This window comes from Oncorhynchus mykiss, unplaced genomic scaffold, assembly GCF_013265735.2.
Source record: "Oncorhynchus mykiss isolate Arlee unplaced genomic scaffold, USDA_OmykA_1.1 un_scaffold_161, whole genome shotgun sequence".
In the NCBI taxonomy this organism is placed as follows: Eukaryota; Metazoa; Chordata; class Actinopteri; order Salmoniformes; family Salmonidae; genus Oncorhynchus; species Oncorhynchus mykiss.
In genome coordinates this window covers 330001-354580 of record NW_023493667.1, presented here as the reverse complement: position 1 = coordinate 354580, position 24580 = coordinate 330001, and the positions used below count along the sequence as shown (strand labels likewise).

General features: G+C 47.7%; 1 protein-coding gene across 1 annotated transcript in view; it reads right to left on the bottom strand.

Moving 5' to 3' along the window:
* The window catches only part of LOC110517093 (multiple PDZ domain protein-like), a 159415-nt gene that overhangs the window by 119464 nt on the left and 15371 nt on the right, over positions 1 to 24580 (bottom strand). The window contains exon 5 of the mRNA XM_036972458.1: positions 19409 to 19663. Coding sequence (XP_036828353.1) covers positions 19409 to 19663 — 255 coding nt within the window. The remainder of the gene's footprint in view (positions 1 to 19408; positions 19664 to 24580) is intronic.

Here is a 24580-nt window from a genome sequence, read left to right as displayed (position 1 = left end):
AGGGGGTACCAGTACAGAGTCAATGTGGAGACTATATACAGGGGGTACTGGTACAGAGTCAATGTGGAGGCTATATACAGGGGGTACCGGTACAGAGTCAATGTGGAGACTATATACAGGGGGTACTGGTACAGAGTCAATGTGGAGGCTATATACAGGGGGTACTGGTACAGAGTCAATGTGGAGACTATATACAGGGGGTACCGGTACAGAGTCAATGTGGAGGCTATATACAGGGGGTACCGGTACAGAGTCAATGTGGAGGCTATATACAGGGGGTACTGGTACAGAGTCAATGTGGAGGCTATATACAGGGGGTACTGGTACAGAGTCAATGTGGAGACTATATACAGGGGGTACCAGTACAGAGTCAATGTGGAGACTATATACAGGGGGTACTGGTACAGAGTCAATGTGGAGGCTATATACAGGGGGTACCGGTACAGAGTCAATGTGGAGACTATATACAGGGGGTACTGGTACAGAGTCAATGTGGAGGCTATATACAGGGGGTACTGGTACAGAGTCAATGTGGAGGCTATATACAGGGGGTACCGGTACAGAGTCAATGTGGAGGCTATATACAGGGGGCACTGGTACAGAGTCAATGTGGAGGCTATATACAGGGGGTACCGGTACAGAGTCAATGTGGAGGCTATATACAGGGGGTACCGGTACAGAGTCAATGTGGAGGCTATATACAGGGGGTACCGGTACAGAGTCAATGTGGAGACTATATACAGGGGGTACTGGTACAGAGTCAGTGTGGAGGCTATATACAGGGGGTACCAGTACAGAGTCAATGTGGAGGCTATATACAGGGGGTACCAGTACAGAGTCAATGTGGAGGCTATATACAGGGGGTACCGGTACAGAGTCAGTGTGGAGGCTATATACAGGGGGTACCAGTACAGAGTCAGTGTGGAGGCTATATACAGGGGGTACCAGTACAGAGTCAGTGTGGAGGCTATATACAGGGGGCCCCAGTACAGAGTCAGTGTGGAGGCTATATACAGGGGGTACCAGTACAGAGTCAATGTGGAGGCTATATACAGGTGGTACTGGTACAGAGTCAATGTGGAGGCTATATACAGGGGGTACCAGTACAGAGTCAATGTGGAGGCTATATACAGGGGGTACCGGTACAGAGTCAATGTGGAGACTATATACAGGGGGTACCGGTACAGAGTCAATGTGGAGACTATATACAGGGGGTACCGGTACAGAGTCAATGTGGAGGCTATATACAGGGGGTACCGGTACAGAGTCAATGTGGAGGCTATATACAGGGGGTACTGGTACAGAGTCAGTGTGGAGGCTATATACAGGGGGTACCGGTACAGAGTCAATGTGGAGGCTATATACAGGGGGTACTGGTACAGAGTCAATGTGGAGGCTATATACAGGGGGTACCGGTACAGAGTCAATGTGGAGGCTATATACAGGGGGTACTGGTACAGAGTCAGTGTGGAGGCTATATACAGGGGGTACTGGTACAGAGTCAATGTAGAGGCTATATACAGGGGGTACTGGTACAGAGTCAGTGTGGAGGCTATATACAGGGGGTACTGGTACAGAGTCAATGTAGAGGCTATATACAGGGGGTACCGGTACAGAGTCAATGTGGAGGCTATATACAGGGGGTACTGGTACAGAGTCAATGTGGAGGCTATATACAGGGGGTACTGGTACAGAGTCAATGTAGAGGCTAAATACCGGGGCACCGGTACAGAGTCAATGTGGAGGCTATATACAGGGGGTACCAGTACAGAGTCAATGTGGAGACTATATACAGGGGGTACCAGTACAGAGTCAATGTGGAGACTATATACAGGGGGTACTGGTACAGAGTCAATGTGGAGACTATATACAGGGGGTACTGGTACAGAGTCAATGTGGAGGTTATATACAGGGGGTATCAGTACCGAGTCAGTGTGGAGGCTATATACAGGGGGTACCAGTACAGAGTCAATGTGGAGGCTATATACAGGGGGTACTGGTACAGAGTCAATGTGGAGGCTATATACAGGGGGTACCAGTACAGAGTCAATGTGGAGACTATATACAGGGGGTACTGGTACAGAGTCAGTGTGGAGGCTATATACAGGGGGTACTGGTACAGAGTCAATGTAGAGGCTATATACAGGGGTACCGGTACAGAGTCAATGTGGAGGCTATATACAGGGGGTACCAGTACAGAGTCAATGTGGAGACTATATACAGGGGGTACCAGTACAGAGTCAATGTGGAGACTATATACAGGGGGTACTGGTACAGAGTCAATGTGGAGACTATATACAGGGGGTACTGGTACAGAGTCAATGTGGAGGTTATATACAGGGGGTATCAGTACCGAGTCAGTGTGGAGGCTATATACAGGGGGTACCAGTACAGAGTCAATGCGGAGGCTATATACAGGGGGTACTGGTACAGAGTCAATGTAGAGGCTATATACAGGGGGTACCGGTACAGAGTCAATGTGGAGACTATATACAGGGGGTACTGGTACAGAGTCAATGTGGAGACTATATACAGGGGGTATCAGTACCGAGTCAGTGTGGAGGCTATATACAGGGGGTACTGGTACAGAGTCAGTGTGGAGACTATATACAGGGGGTACCAGTACAGAGTCAATGTGGAGGCTATATACAGGGGGTACTGGTACAGAGTCAATGTAGAGGCTATATACAGGGGGTACCGGTACAGAGTCAATGTGGAGACTATATACAGGGGGTACTGGTACAGAGTCAATGTGGAGGCTATATACAGGGGGTACTGGTACAGAGTCAATGTGGAGACTATATACAGGGGGTACCAGTACAGAGTCAATGTGGAGGCTATATACAGGGGGTACTGGTACAGAGTCAGTGTGGAGACTATATACAGGGGGTACCAGTACAGAGTCAATGTGGAGACTATATACAGGGGGTACTGGTACAGAGTCAATGTGGAGACTATATACAGGGGGTACTGGTACAGAGTCAGTGTGGAGACTATATACAGGGGGTACCAGTACAGAGTCAATGTGGAGACTATATACAGGGGGTACTGGTACAGAGTCAGTGTGGAGGCTATATACAGGGGGTACCAGTACAGAGTCAATGTGGAGGCTATATACAGGGGGTACCAGTACAGAGTCAATGTGGAGGCTATATACAGGGGGTACCGGTACAGAGTCAGTGTGGAGGCTATATACAGGGGGTACCAGTACAGAGTCAGTGTGGAGGCTATATACAGGGGGTACCAGTACAGAGTCAGTGTGGAGGCTATATACAGGGGGCCCCAGTACAGAGTCAGTGTGGAGGCTATATACAGGGGGTACCAGTACAGAGTCAATGTGGAGGCTATATACAGGTGGTACTGGTACAGAGTCAATGTGGAGGCTATATACAGGGGGTACCAGTACAGAGTCAATGTGGAGGCTATATACAGGGGGTACCGGTACAGAGTCAATGTGGAGACTATATACAGGGGGTACCGGTACAGAGTCAATGTGGAGACTATATACAGGGGGTACCGGTACAGAGTCAATGTGGAGGCTATATACAGGGGGTACCGGTACAGAGTCAATGTGGAGGCTATATACAGGGGGTACTGGTACAGAGTCAGTGTGGAGGCTATATACAGGGGGTACCGGTACAGAGTCAATGTGGAGGCTATATACAGGGGGTACTGGTACAGAGTCAATGTGGAGGCTATATACAGGGGGTACCGGTACAGAGTCAATGTGGAGGCTATATACAGGGGGTACTGGTACAGAGTCAGTGTGGAGGCTATATACAGGGGGTACTGGTACAGAGTCAATGTAGAGGCTATATACAGGGGGTACTGGTACAGAGTCAGTGTGGAGGCTATATACAGGGGGTACTGGTACAGAGTCAATGTAGAGGCTATATACAGGGGGTACCGGTACAGAGTCAATGTGGAGGCTATATACAGGGGGTACTGGTACAGAGTCAATGTGGAGGCTATATACAGGGGGTACTGGTACAGAGTCAATGTAGAGGCTAAATACCGGGGCACCGGTACAGAGTCAATGTGGAGGCTATATACAGGGGGTACCAGTACAGAGTCAATGTGGAGACTATATACAGGGGGTACCAGTACAGAGTCAATGTGGAGACTATATACAGGGGGTACTGGTACAGAGTCAATGTGGAGACTATATACAGGGGGTACTGGTACAGAGTCAATGTGGAGGTTATATACAGGGGGTATCAGTACCGAGTCAGTGTGGAGGCTATATACAGGGGGTACCAGTACAGAGTCAATGTGGAGGCTATATACAGGGGGTACTGGTACAGAGTCAATGTGGAGGCTATATACAGGGGGTACCAGTACAGAGTCAATGTGGAGACTATATACAGGGGGTACTGGTACAGAGTCAGTGTGGAGGCTATATACAGGGGGTACTGGTACAGAGTCAATGTAGAGGCTATATACAGGGGTACCGGTACAGAGTCAATGTGGAGGCTATATACAGGGGGTACCAGTACAGAGTCAATGTGGAGACTATATACAGGGGGTACCAGTACAGAGTCAATGTGGAGACTATATACAGGGGGTACTGGTACAGAGTCAATGTGGAGACTATATACAGGGGGTACTGGTACAGAGTCAATGTGGAGGTTATATACAGGGGGTATCAGTACCGAGTCAGTGTGGAGGCTATATACAGGGGGTACCAGTACAGAGTCAATGCGGAGGCTATATACAGGGGGTACTGGTACAGAGTCAATGTAGAGGCTATATACAGGGGGTACCGGTACAGAGTCAATGTGGAGACTATATACAGGGGGTACTGGTACAGAGTCAATGTGGAGACTATATACAGGGGGTATCAGTACCGAGTCAGTGTGGAGGCTATATACAGGGGGTACTGGTACAGAGTCAGTGTGGAGACTATATACAGGGGGTACCAGTACAGAGTCAATGTGGAGGCTATATACAGGGGGTACTGGTACAGAGTCAATGTAGAGGCTATATACAGGGGGTACCGGTACAGAGTCAATGTGGAGACTATATACAGGGGGTACTGGTACAGAGTCAATGTGGAGGCTATATACAGGGGGTACTGGTACAGAGTCAATGTGGAGACTATATACAGGGGGTACCAGTACAGAGTCAATGTGGAGGCTATATACAGGGGGTACTGGTACAGAGTCAGTGTGGAGACTATATACAGGGGGTACCAGTACAGAGTCAATGTGGAGACTATATACAGGGGGTACTGGTACAGAGTCAATGTGGAGACTATATACAGGGGGTACTGGTACAGAGTCAGTGTGGAGACTATATACAGGGGGTACCAGTACAGAGTCAATGTGGAGACTATATACAGGGGGTACTGGTACAGAGTCAGTGTGGAGACTATATACAGGGGGTACCAGTACAGAGTCAATGTGGAGACTATATACAGGGGGTACTGGTACAGAGTCAATGTGGAGGCTATATACAGGGGGTACCGGTACAGAGTCAATGTGGAGACTATATACAGGGGGTACTGGTACAGAGTCAATGTGGAGGCTATATACAGGGGGTACTGGTACAGAGTCAATGTGGAGACTATATACAGGGGGTACCGGTACAGAGTCAATGTGGAGGCTATATACAGGGGGTACCGGTACAGAGTCAATGTGGAGGCTATATACAGGGGGTACTGGTACAGAGTCAATGTGGAGGCTATATACAGGGGGTACTGGTACAGAGTCAATGTGGAGACTATATACAGGGGGTACCAGTACAGAGTCAATGTGGAGACTATATACAGGGGGTACTGGTACAGAGTCAATGTGGAGGCTATATACAGGGGGTACCGGTACAGAGTCAATGTGGAGACTATATACAGGGGGTACTGGTACAGAGTCAATGTGGAGGCTATATACAGGGGGTACTGGTACAGAGTCAATGTGGAGGCTATATACAGGGGGTACCGGTACAGAGTCAATGTGGAGGCTATATACAGGGGGCACTGGTACAGAGTCAATGTGGAGGCTATATACAGGGGGTACCGGTACAGAGTCAATGTGGAGGCTATATACAGGGGGTACCGGTACAGAGTCAATGTGGAGGCTATATACAGGGGGTACCGGTACAGAGTCAATGTGGAGACTATATACAGGGGGTACCAGTACAGAGTCAATGTGGAGGCTATATACAGGGGGTACCAGTACAGAGTCAATGTGGAGACTATATACAGGGGGTACCAGTACAGAGTCAATGTGGAGGCTATATACAGGGGGTACCAGTACAGAGTCAATGTGGAGGCTATATACAGGGGGTACCAGTACAGAGTCAATGTGGAGACTATATACAGGGGGTACCGGTACAGAGTCAATGTGGAGACTATATACAGGGGGTACCAGTACAGAGTCAATGTGGAGACTATATACAGGGGGTACCAGTACAGAGTCAATGTGGAGGCTATATACAGGGGGCACTGGTACAGAGTCAGTGTGGAGGCTATATACAGGGGGCACTGGTACAGAGTCAATGTGGAGGCTATATACAGGGGGTACTGGTACAGAGTCAATGTGGAGACTATATACAGGGGGTACCAGTACAGAGTCAATGTGGAGACTATATACAGGGGGTACTGGTACAGAGTCAATGTGGAGACTATATACAGGGGGTACTGGTACAGAGTCAATGTGGAGACTATATACAGGGGGTACCAGTACAGAGTCAATGTGGAGACTATATACAGGGGGTACTGGTACAGAGTCAATGTGGAGGCTATATACAGGGGGTACCAGTACAGAGTCAATGTGGAGACTATATACAGGGGGTACCAGTACAGAGTCAATGTGGAGGCTATATACAGGGGGTACCGGTACAGAGTCAGTGTGGAGGCTATATACAGGGGGTACTGGTACAGAGTCAATGTGGAGACTATATACAGGGGGTACTGGTACAGAGTCAATGTGGAGACTATATACAGGGGGTACCAGTACAGAGTCAATGTGGAGACTATATACAGGGGGTACTGGTACAGAGTCAATGTGGAGGCTATATACAGGGGGTACCGGTACAGAGTCAATGTGGAGACTATATACAGGGGGTACTGGTACAGAGTCAATGTGGAGGCTATATACAGGGGGTACTGGTACAGAGTCAATGTGGAGGCTATATACAGGGGGTACCGGTACAGAGTCAATGTGGAGGCTATATACAGGGGGCACTGGTACAGAGTCAATGTGGAGGCTATATACAGGGGGTACCGGTACAGAGTCAATGTGGAGGCTATATACAGGGGGTACCGGTACAGAGTCAATGTGGAGGCTATATACAGGGGGTACCGGTACAGAGTCAATGTGGAGACTATATACAGGGGGTACCAGTACAGAGTCAATGTGGAGGCTATATACAGGGGGTACCAGTACAGAGTCAATGTGGAGACTATATACAGGGGGTACCAGTACAGAGTCAATGTGGAGGCTATATACAGGGGGTACCAGTACAGAGTCAATGTGGAGGCTATATACAGGGGGTACCAGTACAGAGTCAATGTGGAGACTATATACAGGGGGTACCGGTACAGAGTCAATGTGGAGACTATATACAGGGGGTACCAGTACAGAGTCAATGTGGAGACTATATACAGGGGGTACCAGTACAGAGTCAATGTGGAGGCTATATACAGGGGGCACTGGTACAGAGTCAGTGTGGAGGCTATATACAGGGGGCACTGGTACAGAGTCAATGTGGAGGCTATATACAGGGGGCACCGGTACAGAGTCAGTGTGGAGGCTATATACAGGGGGTACCGGTACAGAGTCAATGTGGAGGCTATATACAGGGGGTACCAGTACAGAGTCAATGTGGAGACTATATACAGGGGGTACCGGTACAGAGTCAATGTGGAGACTATATACAGGGGGTACCAGTACAGAGTCAATGTGGAGACTATATACAGGGGGTACCAGTACAGAGTCAATGTAGAGGCTATATACAGGGGGTACCAGTACAGAGTCAATGTGGAGACTATATACAGGGGGTACCAGTACAGAGTCAATGTGGAGACTATATACAGGGGGTACCAGTACAGAGTCAATGTGGAGACTATATACAGGGGGTACCAGTACAGAGTCAATGTGGAGACTATATACAGGGGGTACCAGTACAGAGTCAATGTGGAGGCTATATACAGGGGGTACCGGTACAGAGTCAGTGTGGAGGCTATATACAGGGTATTACGGTACAGAGTCAATGTGGAGACTATATACAGGGGGTACCGGTACAGAGTCAGTGTGGAGGCTATATACAGGGTATTACGGTACAGAGTCAATGTGGAGACTATATACAGGGGGTACCGGTACAGAGTCAATGTGGAGACTATATACAGGGGGTACCAGTACAGAGTCAATGTGGAGACTATATACAGGGGGTACCAGTACAGAGTCAATGTGGAGACTATATACAGGGGGTACCAGTACAGAGTCAATGTGGAGGCTATATACAGGGGGTACCAGTACAGAGTCAATGTGGAGGCTATATACAGGGGGTACCAGTACAGAGTCAGTGTGGAGGTTATATACAGGGGGTACCAGTACAGAGTCAGTGTGGAGGCTATATACAGGGGGTACCAGTACAGAGTCAGTGTGGAGGTTATATGCAGGGGGTACCAGTACAGAGTCAATGTTGAGACTATATACAGGGTGTTACGGTACAGAGTCAATGTGGAGGCTATATACAGGGGGTTCCAGTACAGAGTCAATGTGGAGACTATATACAGGGTGTTACGGTACAGAGTCAATGTGGAGGCTATATACAGGGGGTTCCAGTACAGAGTCAATGTGGAGGCTATATACAGGGGGTTACGGTACAGAGTCAATGTGGAGGCTATATACAGGGGGTACTGGTACAGAGTCAATGTGGAGACTATATACAGGGGGTACCAGTACAGAGTCAATGTGGAGGCTATATACAGGGGGTACTGGTACAGAGTCAATGTGGAGACTATATACAGGGGGTACCAGTACAGAGTCAATGTGGAGACTATATACAGGGTGTTACGGTACAGAGTCAATGTGGAGGCTATATACAGGGGGTACTGGTACAGAGTCAATGTGGAGACTATATACAGGGGGTACCAGTACAGAGTCAATGTGGAGACTATATACAGGGTGTTACGGTACAGAGTCAATGTGGAGACTATATACAGGGGGTACCAGTACAGAGTCAATGTGGAGACTATATACAGGGTGTTACGGTACAGAGTCAATGTGGAGACTATATACAGGGGGTACCAGTACAGAGTCAATGTGGAGACTATATACAGGGGGTACCAGTACAGAGTCAATGTGGAGACTATATACAGGGTGTTACGGTACAGAGTCAATGTGGAGACTATATACAGGGGGTACTGGTACAGAGTCAATGTGGAGACTATATACAGGGGGTACCAGTACAGAGTCAATGTGGAGACTATATACAGGGTGTTACGGTACAGAGTCAATGTGGAGACTATATACAGGGGGTACCAGTACAGAGTCAATGTGGAGACTATATACAGGGTGTTACGGTACAGAGTCAATGTGGAGACTATATACAGGGGGTACCAGTACAGAGTCAATGTGGAGACTATATACAGGGGGTACCAGTACAGAGTCAATGTGGAGACTATATACAGGGTGTTACGGTACAGAGTCAATGTGGAGACTATATACAGGGGGTACCAGTACAGAGTCAATGTGGAGACTATATACAGGGGGTACCAGTACAGAGTCAATGTGGAGACTATATACAGGGGGTACCAGTACAGAGTCAATGTGGAGACTATATACAGGGGGTACCAGTACAGAGTCAATGTGGAGACTATATACAGGGGGTACCAGTACAGAGTCAATGTGGAGACTATATACAGGGGGTACCAGTACAGAGTCAATGTGGAGACTATATACAGGGGGTACCAGTACAGAGTCAATGTGGAGGTTATATACAGGGGGTACCAGTACAGAGTCAATGTGGAGACTATATACAGGGGGTACCGGTACAGAGTCAATGTGGAGGCTATATACAGGGGGTACCAGTACAGAGTCAATGTGGAGACTATATACAGGGGGTACCGGTACAGAGTCAGTGTGGAGGCTATATACAGGGTGTTACGGTACAGAGTCAGTGTGGAGGCTATATACAGGGGGTACCGGTACAGAGTCAGTGTGGAGGCTATATACAGGGGGTACCGGTACAGAGTCAATGTGGAGGCTATATACAGGGGGTACCAGTACAGAGTCAATGTGGAGACTATATACAGGGGGTACCGGTACAGAGTCAGTGTGGAGGCTATATACAGGGTGTTACGGTACAGAGTCAGTGTGGAGGCTATATACAGGGGGTACCGGTACAGAGTCAGTGTGGAGGCTATATACAGGGGGTACCGGTACAGAGTCAATGTGAAGGCTATATACAGGGGCTACTGGTACAGAGTCAATGTGGAGGCTATATACAGGGGGTACCAGTACAGAGTCAATGTGGAGACTATATACAGGGGGTACCGGTACAGAGTCAATGTGGAGACTATATACAGGGGGTACCGGTACAGAGTCAGTGTGGAGGCTATATACAGGGGGTACCAGTACAGAGTCAATGTGGAGACTATATACAGGGGGTACCGGTACAGAGTCAGTGTGGAGGCTATATACAGGGTGTTACGGTACAGAGTCAGTGTGGAGGCTATATACAGGGGGTACCGGTACAGAGTCAGTGTGGAGGCTATATACAGGGGGTACCGGTACAGAGTCAATGTGAAGGCTATATACAGGGGGTACTGGTACAGAGTCAATGTGGAGGCTATATACAGGGGGTACTGGTACAGAGTCAATGTGGAGGCTATATACAGGGGGTACCAGTACAGAGTCAGTGTGGAGGCTATATACAGGGGGTACCAGTACAGAGTCAGTGTGGAGGCTATATACAGGGGGTACCAGTACAGAGTCAGTGTGGAGGCTATTTACAGGGGGCCCCAGTACAGAGTCAGTGTGGAGGCTATTTACAGGGGGCCCCAGTACAGAGTCAATGTGGAGGCTATTTACAGGGGGTACCAGTACAGAGTCAATGTGGAGGCTATATACAGGGGGCCCCAGTACAGAGTCAGTGTGGAGGCTATATACAGGGGGCCCCAGTACAGAGTCAGTGTGGAGGCTATATACAGGGGGTACCAGTACAGAGTCAGTGTGGAGGCTATATACAGGGGGTACCAGTACAGAGTCAATGTGGAGGCTATATACAGGGGGCCCCAGTACAGAGTCAGTGTGGAGGCTATATACAGGGGGTACCAGTACAGAGTCAGTGTGGAGGCTATATACAGGGGGTACCAGTACAGAGTCAATGTGGAGGCTATATACAGGGGGCCCCAGTACAGAGTCAGTGTGGAGGCTATATACAGGGGGTACCAGTACAGAGTCAGTGTGGAGGCTATATACAGGGGGTACCAGTACAGAGTCAGTGTGGAGGCTATATACAGGGGGCCCCAGTACAGAGTCAGTGTGGAGGCTATATACAGGGGGTACCAGTACAGAGTCAATGTGGAGGCTATATACAGGGGGTACCAGTACAGAGTCAATGTGGAGGCTATATACAGGGGGCCCCAGTACAGAGTCAGTGTGGAGGCTATATACAGGGGGTACCAGTACAGAGTCAATGTGGAGGCTATATACAGGGGGTACCAGTACAGAGTCAGTGTGGAGGCTATATACAGGGGGCCCCAGTACAGAGTCAGTGTGGAGGCTATATACAGGGGGTACCAGTACAGAGTCAATGTGGAGGCTATATACAGGGGGTACCAGTACAGAGTCAATGTGGAGGCTATATACAGGGGGCCCCAGTACAGAGTCAGTGTGGAGGCTATATACAGGGGGTACCAGTACAGAGTCAATGTGGAGGCTATATACAGGGGGCCCCAGTACAGAGTCAGTGTGGAGGCTATATACAGGGGGTACCAGTACAGAGTCAGTGTGGAGGCTATATACAGGGGGCACCAGTACAGAGTCAGTGTGGAGGCTATATACAGGGGGTACCAGTACAGAGTCAGTGTGGAGGCTATATACAGGGGGTACCAGTACAGAGTCAGTGTGGAGGCTATATACAGGGGGTACCGGTACAGAGTCAGTGTGGAGGCTATATACAGGGGGTACCAGTACAGAGTCAGTGTGGAGGCTATATACAGGGGGTACCAGTACAGAGTCAGTGTGGAGGCTATATACAGGGGGTACCGGTACAGAGTCAGTGTGGAGGCTATATACAGGGGGCCCCAGTACAGAGTCAGTGTGGAGGCTATTTACAGGGGGCCCCAGTACAGAGTCAATGTGGAGGCTATATACAGGGGGCCCCAGTACCGAGTCAGTGTGGAGGCTATATACATGGGGCCCCAGTACAGAGTCAGTGTGGAGGCTATATACAGGGGGTACCAGTACAGAGTCAGTGTGGAGGCTATATACAGGGGGTACCAGTACAGAGTCAGTGTGGAGGCTATATACAGGGGGCCCCAGTACAGAGTCAGTGTGGAGGCTATATACAGGGGGTACCAGTACAGAGTCAGTGTGGAGGCTATATACAGGGGGCCCCAGTACAGAGTCAGTGTGGAGGCTATATACAGGGGGCCCCAGTACAGAGTCAGTGTGGAGGCTATATACAGGGGGCCCCAGTACAGAGTCAGTGTGGAGGCTATATACAGGGGGTACCAGTACAGAGTCAGTGTGGAGGCTATATACAGGGGGTACCAGTACAGAGTCAGTGTGGAGGCTATATACAGGGGGTACCAGTACAGAGTCAGTGTGGAGGCTATATACAGGGGGCCCCAGTACAGAGTCAGTGTGGAGGCTATATACAGGGGGTACCAGTACAGAGTCAGTGTGGAGGCTATATACAGGGGGTACCAGTACAGAGTCAATGTGGAGGCTATATACAGGGGGTACCAGTACAGAGTCAGTGTGGAGGCTATATACAGGGGGCCCCAGTACAGAGTCAGTGTGGAGGCTATATACAGGGGGTACCAGTACAGAGTCAGTGTGGAGGCTATATACAGGGGGTACCAGTACAGAGTCAGTGTGGAGGCTATATACAGGGGGCCCCAGTACAGAGTCAGTGTGGAGGCTATATACAGGGGGTACCAGTACAGAGTCAGTGTGGAGGCTATATACAGGGGGGTACCGTTACAGAGTCAATGTGGAGGCTATATACAGGGGGTTCCGGTACAGAGTCAATGTGGAGGCTATATACAGGGGGTACTGGTACAGAGTCAATGTGGAGGCTATATACAGGGGGCCCCAGTACAGAGTCAATGTGGAGGCTATATACAGGGGGTACCGGTACAGAGTCAATGTGGAGGCTATATACAGGGGGCCCCAGTACAGAGTCAGTGTGGAGGCTATATACAGGGGGTACCGGTACAGAGTCAATGTGGAGGCTATATACAGGGGGTACCAGTACAGAGTCAGTGTGGAGACTATATACAGGGGGTACCAGTACCGAGTCAGTGTGGAGGTTATATACAGGGGGTACCAGTAACGAGTCAGTGTGGAGACTATATACAGGGGGTACCAATACCGAGTCAGTGTGGAGGCTATATACAGGGGGCCCCAGTACAGAGTCAGTGTGGAGGCTATATACAGGGGGTACCTGTCACACCCTGACCATAGTTTACTTTGTATATTTCTATGTTGTGGTTGGTCAGGGTGTGATCTGAGTGGGCATTCTATGTTTCATGTCTAGTTTGTCTAGTTCTATGTTCGGCCTGATATGGTTCTCAATCAGAGGCAGGTGTTCGTCATTGTCTCTGATTGGGAACCATATTTAGGTAGCCTGGGTTTCACTGTGTGTTTGTGGGTGATTGTTCCTGTCTTTGTGTAGTATTCACCAGATAGGCTGTTTTGAGTTCTCACGTTTCTTGTTTTCGTTAGTTTGTTCATGTATAGTGTCTTCATTAAATTACAATGAACAACCACCACGCTGCGTTTTGGTCCGCCTCAACTTCACAACAAGAGAATCGTTACAGTACCAGTACAGAGTCAGTGTGGAGGCTATATACAGGGGGCCCCAGTACAGAGTCAGTGTGGAGGCTATTTACAGGGGGCCCCAGTACAGAGTCAATGTGGAGGCTATATACAGGGGGTACCGGTACAGAGTCAGTGTGGAGGCTATATACAGGGTATTACGGTACAGAGTCAATGTGGAGGCTATATACAGGGGGTTCCGGTACAGTGTCAATGTGGAGGCTATATACAGGGGGTACTGGTACAGAGTCAATGTGGAGGCTATATACAGGGGGCCCCAGTACAGAGTCAATGTGGAGGCTATATACAGGGGGTACCGGTACAGAGTCAATGTGGAGGCTATATACAGGGGGCCCCAGTACAGAGTCAGTGTGGAGGCTATATACAGGGGGTACCGGTACAGAGTCAATGTGGAGGCTATATACAGGGGGTACCAGTACAGAGTCAGTGTGGAGACTATATACAGGGGGTACCAGTACCGAGTCAGTGTGGAGGTTATATACAGGGGGTACCAGTAACGAGTCAGTGTGGAGACTATATACAGGGGGTACCAATACCGAGTCAGTGTGGAGGTTATATACAGGGGGTACCAGTACCGAGTCAGTGTGGAGGCTATATACAGGGGGTACCGGTACAGAGTCAATGTGGAGGCTATATACAGGGGGTACCAGTACAGAGTCAATGTGGAGGCTATATACAGGGGGTACCGGTACAGAGTCAATGTGGAGGCTATATACAGGGGGTACCGGTACAGAGTCAATGTGGAGGCTATATACAGGGGGTACCAGTACAGAGTCAATGTGGAGGCTATATACAGGGGGTACCGGTACAGAGTCAATGTGGAGGCTATATACAGGGGGTACCGGTACAGAGTCAATGTGGAGGCTATATACAGGTGGTACCAGTACAGAGTCAATGTGAAGGCTATATACAGGGGGCCCCAGTACAGAGTCAGTGTGGAGGCTATATACAGGGGGTACCGGTACAGAGTCAATGTGGAGGCTATATACAGGGGGTACCGGTACAGAGTCAGTGTGGAGGCTATATACAGGGGGCCCCAGTACAGAGTCAGTGTGGAGGCTATTTACAGGGGGCCCCAGTACAGAGTCAATGTGGAGGCTATATACAGGGGGCCCCAGTACCGAGTCAGTGTGGAGGCTATATACATGGGGCCCCAGTACAGAGTCAGTGTGGAGGCTATATACAGGGGGTACCAGTACAGAGTCAGTGTGGAGGCTATATACAGGGGGTACCAGTACAGAGTCAGTGTGGAGGCTATATACAGGGGGCCCCAGTACAGAGTCAGTGTGGAGGCTATATACAGGGGGTACCAGTACAGAGTCAGTGTGGAGGCTATATACAGGGGGCCCCAGTACAGAGTCAGTGTGGAGGCTATATACAGGGGGCCCCAGTACAGAGTCAGTGTGGAGGCTATATACAGGGGGCCCCAGTACAGAGTCAGTGTGGAGGCTATATACAGGGGGTACCAGTACAGAGTCAGTGTGGAGGCTATATACAGGGGGTACCAGTACAGAGTCAGTGTGGAGGCTATATACAGGGGGTACCAGTACAGAGTCAGTGTGGAGGCTATATACAGGGGGCCCCAGTACAGAGTCAGTGTGGAGGCTATATACAGGGGGTACCAGTACAGAGTCAGTGTGGAGGCTATATACAGGGGGTACCAGTACAGAGTCAATGTGGAGGCTATATACAGGGGGTACCAGTACAGAGTCAGTGTGGAGGCTATATACAGGGGGCCCCAGTACAGAGTCAGTGTGGAGGCTATATACAGGGGGTACCAGTACAGAGTCAGTGTGGAGGCTATATACAGGGGGTACCAGTACAGAGTCAGTGTGGAGGCTATATACAGGGGGCCCCAGTACAGAGTCAGTGTGGAGGCTATATACAGGGGGTACCAGTACAGAGTCAGTGTGGAGGCTATATACAGGGGGGTACCGTTACAGAGTCAATGTGGAGGCTATATACAGGGGGTTCCGGTACAGAGTCAATGTGGAGGCTATATACAGGGGGTACTGGTACAGAGTCAATGTGGAGGCTATATACAGGGGGCCCCAGTACAGAGTCAATGTGGAGGCTATATACAGGGGGTACCGGTACAGAGTCAATGTGGAGGCTATATACAGGGGGCCCCAGTACAGAGTCAGTGTGGAGGCTATATACAGGGGGTACCGGTACAGAGTCAATGTGGAGGCTATATACAGGGGGTACCAGTACAGAGTCAGTGTGGAGACTATATACAGGGGGTACCAGTACCGAGTCAGTGTGGAGGTTATATACAGGGGGTACCAGTAACGAGTCAGTGTGGAGACTATATACAGGGGGTACCAATACCGAGTCAGTGTGGAGGCTATATACAGGGGGCCCCAGTACAGAGTCAGTGTGGAGGCTATATACAGGGGGTACCTGTCACACCCTGACCATAGTTTACTTTGTATATTTCTATGTTGTGGTTGGTCAGGGTGTGATCTGAGTGGGCATTCTATGTTTCATGTCTAGTTTGTCTAGTTCTATGTTCGGCCTGATATGGTTCTCAATCAGAGGCAGGTGTTCGTCATTGTCTCTGATTGGGAACCATATTTAGGTAGCCTGGGTTTCACTGTGTGTTTGTGGGTGATTGTTCCTGTCTTTGTGTAGTATTCACCAGATAGGCTGTTTTGAGTTCTCACGTTTCTTGTTTTCGTTAGTTTGTTCATGTATAGTGTCTTCATTAAATTACAATGAACAACCACCACGCTGCGTTTTGGTCCGCCTCAACTTCACAACAAGAGAATCGTTACAGTACCAGTACAGAGTCAGTGTGGAGGCTATATACAGGGGGCCCCAGTACAGAGTCAGTGTGGAGGCTATTTACAGGGGGCCCCAGTACAGAGTCAATGTGGAGGCTATATACAGGGGGTACCGGTACAGAGTCAGTGTGGAGGCTATATACAGGGTATTACGGTACAGAGTCAATGTGGAGGCTATATACAGGGGGTTCCGGTACAGTGTCAATGTGGAGGCTATATACAGGGGGTACTGGTACAGAGTCAATGTGGAGGCTATATACAGGGGGCCCCAGTACAGAGTCAATGTGGAGGCTATATACAGGGGGTACCGGTACAGAGTCAATGTGGAGGCTATATACAGGGGGCCCCAGTACAGAGTCAGTGTGGAGGCTATATACAGGGGGTACCGGTACAGAGTCAATGTGGAGGCTATATACAGGGGGTACCAGTACAGAGTCAGTGTGGAGACTATATACAGGGGGTACCAGTACCGAGTCAGTGTGGAGGTTATATACAGGGGGTACCAGTAACGAGTCAGTGTGGAGACTATATACAGGGGGTACCAATACCGAGTCAGTGTGGAGGTTATATACAGGGGGTACCAGTACCGAGTCAGTGTGGAGGCTATATACAGGGGGTACCGGTACAGAGTCAATGTGGAGGCTATATACAGGGGGTACCAGTACAGAGTCAATGTGGAGGCTATATACAGGGGGTACCGGTACAGAGTCAATGTGGAGGCTATATACAGGGGGTACCGGTACAGAGTCAATGTGGAGGCTATATACAGGGGGTACCAGTACAGAGTCAATGTGGAGGCTATATACAGGGGGTACCGGTACAGAGTCAATGTGGAGGCTATATACAGGGGGTACCGGTACAGAGTCAATGTGGAGGCTATATACAGGTGGTACCAGTACAGAGTCAATGTGAAGGCTATATACAGGGGGCCCCAGTACAGAGTCAGTGTGGAGGCTATATACAGGGGGTACCGGTACAGAGTCAATGTGGAGGCTATATACAGGGGGTACCGGTACAGAGTCAATGTGGAGGCTATATACAGGGGGTACCAGTACAGAGTCAGTGTGGAGACTATATGCAGGGGGTACCAGTACCGAGTCAGTGTGGAGGTTATATACAGGGGGTACCAGTACCGAGTCAGTGTGGAGGCTATATACAGGGGATACCAGTACCGAGTCAGTGTGGAGACTATATACAGGGGGTACCAGTACCGAGTCAGTGTGGAGGTTATATACAGGGGGTACCAGTACCGAGTCAGTGTGGAGGTTATATACAGGGTGTACCAGTACGGAGTCAGTGTGGAGGTTATATACAGGGGGTATCAGTACCGAGTCAGTGTGGAGGTTATATACAGGGGGTATCAGTACCGAGTCAGTGTGGAGGCTATATACAGGGGGTACCAGTACCGAGTCAGTGTGGAGGCTATATACAGGGGGTATCAGTACCGAGTCAGTGTGGAGGCTATATACAGGGGGTATCAGTACCGAGTCAGTGTGGAGGTTATATACAGGGGGTACCGGTACAGAGTCAATGTGGAGGCTATATACAGGGGGTATCAGTGCCGAGTCAGTGTGGAGGCTATATACAGGGGGTACCAGTACCGAGTCAGTGTGGAGGCTATATACAGGGGGTATCAATACAGAGTCAATGTGGAGGCTATATACAGGGGGTACCAGTACAGAGTCAATGTGTAGGCTGTATACAGGGGGTACCAGTACAGAGTCAATGTGGAGGCTATATACAGGGGGTACCGGTACAGAGTCAATGTGGAGGCTATATACAGGGGGTATCAGTACCGAGTCAGTGTGGAGGCTATATACAGGGGGTATCAGTACAGAGTCAATGTGGAGGCTATATGCAGGGGGTATCAGTACCGAGTCAGTGTGGAGGTTATATGCAGGGGTCACCAGTACCGAGTCAGTGTGGATGTTATATACAGGGGACACCAGTACCGAGTCAATGTGGAGACTATATACAGGGGGTACCGGTACAGAGTCAATGTGGAGGCTATATACAGGGTATTACGGTACAGAGTCAATGTGGAGGCTATATACAGGGTATTACGGTACAGAGTCAATGTGGAGGCTATATACAGGTGGTACCAGTACAGAGTCAATGTGGAGGCTATATACAGGGGGTACCGGTACATAGTCAATGTAGAGGCTATATACAGGGGGTACCGGTACAGAGTCAATGTGGACGCTATATACAGGGGGTACCGGTACAGAGTCAATGTGGAGGCTATATACAGGGGGTACCAGTACAGAGTCAATGTGGAGGCTATATACAGGGGTACCAGTACAGAGTCAATGTGGAGACTATATACAGGGGGTACCAGTACAGAGTCAGTGTGGAGGTTATATACAGGGGGTACCAGTACAGAGTCAGTGTGGAGGTTATATACAGAGGGTACCAGTACAGAGTCAGTGTGGAGGTTATATGCAGGGGGTACCAGTACCAAGTCAGTGTGGGGGTTATATACAGGGGGTACCAGTACAGAGTCAATGTGCGAGAGTACAGGTATCTTATTCATTATGAACTAAAAAGCAACAAACTGATCCTAGATCAGCACTAGACCAGAATAGGATACGATATAACCCACACCCTTACCTGAGTCATACACTGTATCTTATTGGTCACGGCGTTGCTTTCTGTGTTTGTGTTGAGAGCACTGAGACTGCCTCCGTAGTTCTGCCGAGGTAGGGAGTGTTTAGCAGGGGGGCTACCTCCCCCTCCACTACTGCTGCTGCTGTTGTTCTGGGCCCAGGTATAGGAGTCGCTATGGGAGATGGTCCTCAGGCCCAGAGACATGGCCGTGGAGAGACCCGTGTTGAGGGAAACAGACTTCGGTACTGACTTCTTCTCCTGGGAGAGAGAGCAGAAGGAGGGGGGGGGGGGCAATTTAAATATCTCTGTTTTGCTGACAGGTGTGTCAATGTCGACCACAGAATATCCATCCGTCCAACTGTGATCGTGATGTTGTGTAAACCGAAGTCCAATCCATGTCTTTGGTCCATCCTTTCTAAACAGCTAATCTAATCCAGTTCCGTGTTTTACAGAGACGAGAGCAGAGGAGGTATAGAGGTAGTAGTCAGTCTGTCTAACAGGTAGGAGTTATATAGGTAGTAGTCAGTCTGTCTAACAGGTAGGAGTTATAGAGGTAGTAGTCAGTCTGTCTAACAGGTAGGAGTTATAGAGGTAGTAGTCAGTCTGTCTAACAGGTAGGAGTTATAGAGGTAGTAGTCAGTCTGTCTAACAGGTAGGAGTTATATAGGTAGTAGTCAGTCTGTCTAACAGGTAGGAGTTATAGAGGTAGTAGTCAGTCTGTCTAACAGGTAGGAGTTATATAGGTAGTATACTGTAGTCAGTCTGTCTAACAGGTAGGAGTTATAGAGGTAGTAGTCAGTCTGTCTAACAGGTAGGAGTTATAGAGGTAGTAGTCAGTCTGTCTAACAGGTAGGAGTTATATAAGTAGTAGTCAGTCTGTCTAACAGGTAGGAGTTATATAGGTAGTATACTGTAGTCAGTCTGTCTAACAGGTAGGAGTTATATAGGTAGTATACTGTAGTCAGTCTGTCCTAACAGGTAGGAGTTATATAGGTAGTAGTCAGTCTGTCTAACAGGTAGGAGTTATATAGGTAGTATACTGTAGTCAGTCTGTCTAACAGGTAGGAGTTATATAGGTAGTAGTCAGTCTGTCTAACAGGTAGGAGTTATATAGGTAGTAGTCAGTCTGTCTAACAGGTAGGAGTTATAGAGGTAGTAGTCAGTCTGTCTAACAGGTAGGAGTTATAGAGGTAGTAGTCAGTCTGTCTAACAGGTAGGAGTTATAGAGGTAGTAGTCAGTCTGTCTAACAGGTAGGAGTTATATAGGTAGTAGTCAGTCTGTCTAACAGGTAGGAGTTATAGAGGTAGTAGTCAGTCTGTCTAACAGGTAGGAGTTATATAGGTAGTATACTGTAGTCAGTCTGTCTAACAGGTAGGAGTTATAGAGGTAGTAGTCAGTCTGTCTAACAGGTAGGAGTTATAGAGGTAGTAGTCAGTCTGTCTAACAGGTAGGAGTTATATAAGTAGTAGTCAGTCTGTCTAACAGGTAGGAGTTATATAGGTAGTATACTGTAGTCAGTCTGTCTAACAGGTAGGAGTTATATAGGTAGTATACTGTAGTCAGTCTGTCCTAACAGGTAGGAGTTATATAGGTAGTAGTCAGTCTGTCTAACAGGTAGGAGTTATATAGGTAGTATACTGTAGTCAGTCTGTCTAACAGGTAGGAGTTATATAGGTAGTAGTCAGTCTGTCTAACAGGTAGGAGTTATATAGAGGTAGTAGTCAGTCTGTCTAACAGGTAGGAGTTATATAGGTAGTAGTCAGTCTGTCTAACAGGTAGGAGTTATATAGGTAGTAGTCAGTCTGTCTAACAGGTAGGAGTTATAGAGGTAGTAGTCAGTCTGTCTAACAGGTAGGAGTTATAGAGGTAGTAGTCAGTCTGTCTAACAGGTAGGAGTTATATAGGTAGTATACTGTAGTCAGTCTGTCTAACAGGTAGGAGTTATAGAGGTAGTAGACAGTCTGTCTAACAGGTAGGAGTTATAGAGGTAGTAGACAGTCTGTCTAACAGGTAGGAGATATATAGGTAGTAGTCAGTCTGTCTAACAGGTAGGAGATATATAGGTAGTAGTCAGTCTGTCTAACAGGTAGGAGATATATAGGTAGTAGTCAGTCTGTCTAACAGGTAGGAGTTATAGAGGTAGTAGTCAGTCTGTCTAACAGGTAGGAGTTATATAGGTAGTATACTGTAGTCAGTCTGTCTAACAGGTAGGAGTTATAGAGGTAGTAGTCAGTCTGTCTAACAGGTAGGAGTTATAGAGGTAGTAGTCAGTCTGTCTAACAGGTAGCAGTTATATAGGTAGTATACTGTAGTCAGTCTGTCTAACAGGTAGGAGTTATAGAGGTAGTAGTCAGTCTGTCTAACAGGTAGTAGTTATATAGGTAGTAGTCAGTATGTCTAACAGGTAGGAGTTATAGAGGTAGTAGTCAGTCTGTCTAACAGGTAGGAGTTATATAGGTAGTAGTCAGTCTGTCTAACAGGTAGAAGTTATAGAGGTAGTAGTCAGTCTGTCTAACAGGTAGGAGTTATATAGGTAGTAGTCAGTCTGTCTAACAGGTAGGAGTTATAGAGGTAGTATACTGTAGTCAGTCTGTCTAACAGGTAGGAGTTATAGAGGTAGTAGTCAGTCTGTCTAACAGGTAGGAGATATATAGGTAGTAGTCAGTCTGTCTAACAGGTAGGAGTTATAGAGGTAGTAGTCAGTCTGTCTAACAGGTAGGAGTTATAGAGGTAGTATACTGTAGTCAGTCTGTCTAACAGGTAGAAGTTATAGAGGTAGTAGTCAGTCTGTCTAACAGGTAGGAGTTATAGAGGTAGTATACTGTAGTCAGTCTGTCTAACAGGTAGAAGTTATAAAGGTAGTAGTCAGTCTGTCTAACAGGTAGGAGTTATAGAGGTAGTAGTCAGTCTGTCTAACAGGTAGGAGATATAGAGGTAGTATACTGTAGTCAGTCTGTCTAACAGGTAGAAGTTATAGAGGTAGTAGTCAGTCTGTCTAACAGGTAGGAGTTATAGAGGTAGTAGTCAGTCTGTCTAACAGGTAGGAGTTATATAGGTAGTAGTCAGTCTGTCTAACAGGTAGAAGTTATAGAGGTAGTAGTCAGTCTGTCTAACAGGTAGGAGATATATATGTAGTAGTCAGTCTGTCTAACAGGTAGGAGTTATAGAGGTAGTATACTGTAGTCAGTCTGTCTAACAGGTAGGAGTTATAGAGGTAGTATACTGTAGTCAGTCTGTCTAACAGGTAGGAGTTATAGAGGTAGTAGTCAGTCTGTCTAACAGGTAGGAGTTATAGAGGTAGTATACTGTAGTCAGTCTGTCTAACAGGTAGGAGATATAGAGGTAGTATACTGTAGTCAGTCTGTCTAACAGGTAGAAGTTATAGAGGTAGTAGTCAGTCTGTCTAACAGGTAGGAGTTATAGAGGTAGTAGTCAGTCTGTCTAACAGGTAGGAGTTATATAGGTAGTATACTGTAGTCAGTCTGTCTAACAGGTAGGAGTTATAGAGGTAGTAGTCAGTCTGTCTAACAGGTAGGAGTTATAGAGGTAGTAGTCAGTCTGTCTAACAGGTAGGAGATATATAGGTAGTAGTCAGTCTGTCTAACAGGTAGGAGTTATATAGGTAGTAGTCAGTCTGTCTAACAGGTAGGAGTTATATAGGTAGTATACTGTAGTCAGTCTGTCTAACAGGTAGGAGTTATATAGGTAGTATACTGTAGTCAGTCTGTCTAACAGGTAGGAGTTATAGAGGTAGTAGTCAGTCTGTCTAACAGGTAGGAGTTATAGAGGTAGTATACTGTAGTCAGTCTGTCTAACAGGTAGGAGTTATAGAGGTAGTATACTGTAGTCAGTCTGTCTAACAGGTAGGAGTTATAGAGGTAGTAGTCAGTCTGTCTAACAGGTAGGAGTTATAGAGGTAGTATACTGTAGTCAGTCTGTCTAACAGGTAGAAGTTATAGAGGTAGTAGTCAGTCTGTCCAACAGGTAGGAGTTATAGAGGTAGTAGTCAGTCTGTCTAACAGGTAGGAGATATTGAGGTAGTATACTGTAGTCAGTCTGTCTAACAGGTAGGAGTTATAGAGGTAGTAGTCAGTCTGTCTAACAGGTAGGAGTTATATAGGTAGTAGTCAGTCTGTCTAACAGGTAGAAGTTATAGAGGTAGTAGTCAGTCTGTCCAACAGGTAGGAGTTATAGAGGTAGTAGTCAGTCTGTCTAACAGGTAGGAGATATAGAGGTAGTATACTGTAGTCAGTCTGTCTAACAGGTAGAAGTTATAGAGGTAGTAGTCAGTCTGTCTAACAGGTAGGAGATATATATGTAGTAGTCAGTCTGTCTAACAGGTAGGAGTTATAGAGGTAGTATACTGTAGTCAGTCTGTCTAACAGGTAGGAGTTATAGAGGTAGTATACTGTAGTCAGTCTGTCTAACAGGTAGGAGTTATAGAGGTAGTATACTGTAGTCAGTCTGTCTAACAGGTAGGAGTTATAGAGGTAGTAGTCAGTCTGTCTAACAGGTAGGAGTTATAGAGGTAGTATACTGTAGTCAGTCTGTCTAACAGGTAGGAGATATAGAGGTAGTATACTGTAGTCAGTCTGTCTAACAGGTAGAAGTTATAGAGGTAGTAGTCAGTCTGTCTAACAGGTAGGAGTTATAGAGGTAGTAGTCAGTCTGTCTAACAGGTAGGAGTTATATAGGTAGTATACTGTAGTCAGTCTGTCTAACAGGTAGGAGTTATAGAGGTAGTATACTGTAGTCAGTCTGTCTAACAGGTAGGAGTTATAGAGGTAGTAGTCAGTCTGTCTAACAGGTAGGAGTTATATAGGTAGTAGTCAGTCTGTCTAACAGGTAGGAGTTATAGAGGTAGTAGTCAGTCTGTCTAACAGGTAGGAGTTATAGAGGTAGTAGACAGTCTGTCTAACAGGTAGGAGTTATAGAGGTAGTAGTCAGTCTGTCTAACAGGTAGGAGTTATAGAGGTAGTAGTCAGTCTGTCTAACAGGTAGGAGATATATAGGTAGTAGTCAGTCTGTCTAACAGGTAGGAGTTATATAGGTAGTAGTCAGTCTGTCTAACAGGTAGGAGTTATATAGGTAGTATACTGTAGTCAGTCTGTCTAACAGGTAGGAGTTATATAGGTAGTATACTGTAGTCAGTCTGTCTAACAGGTAGGAGTTAT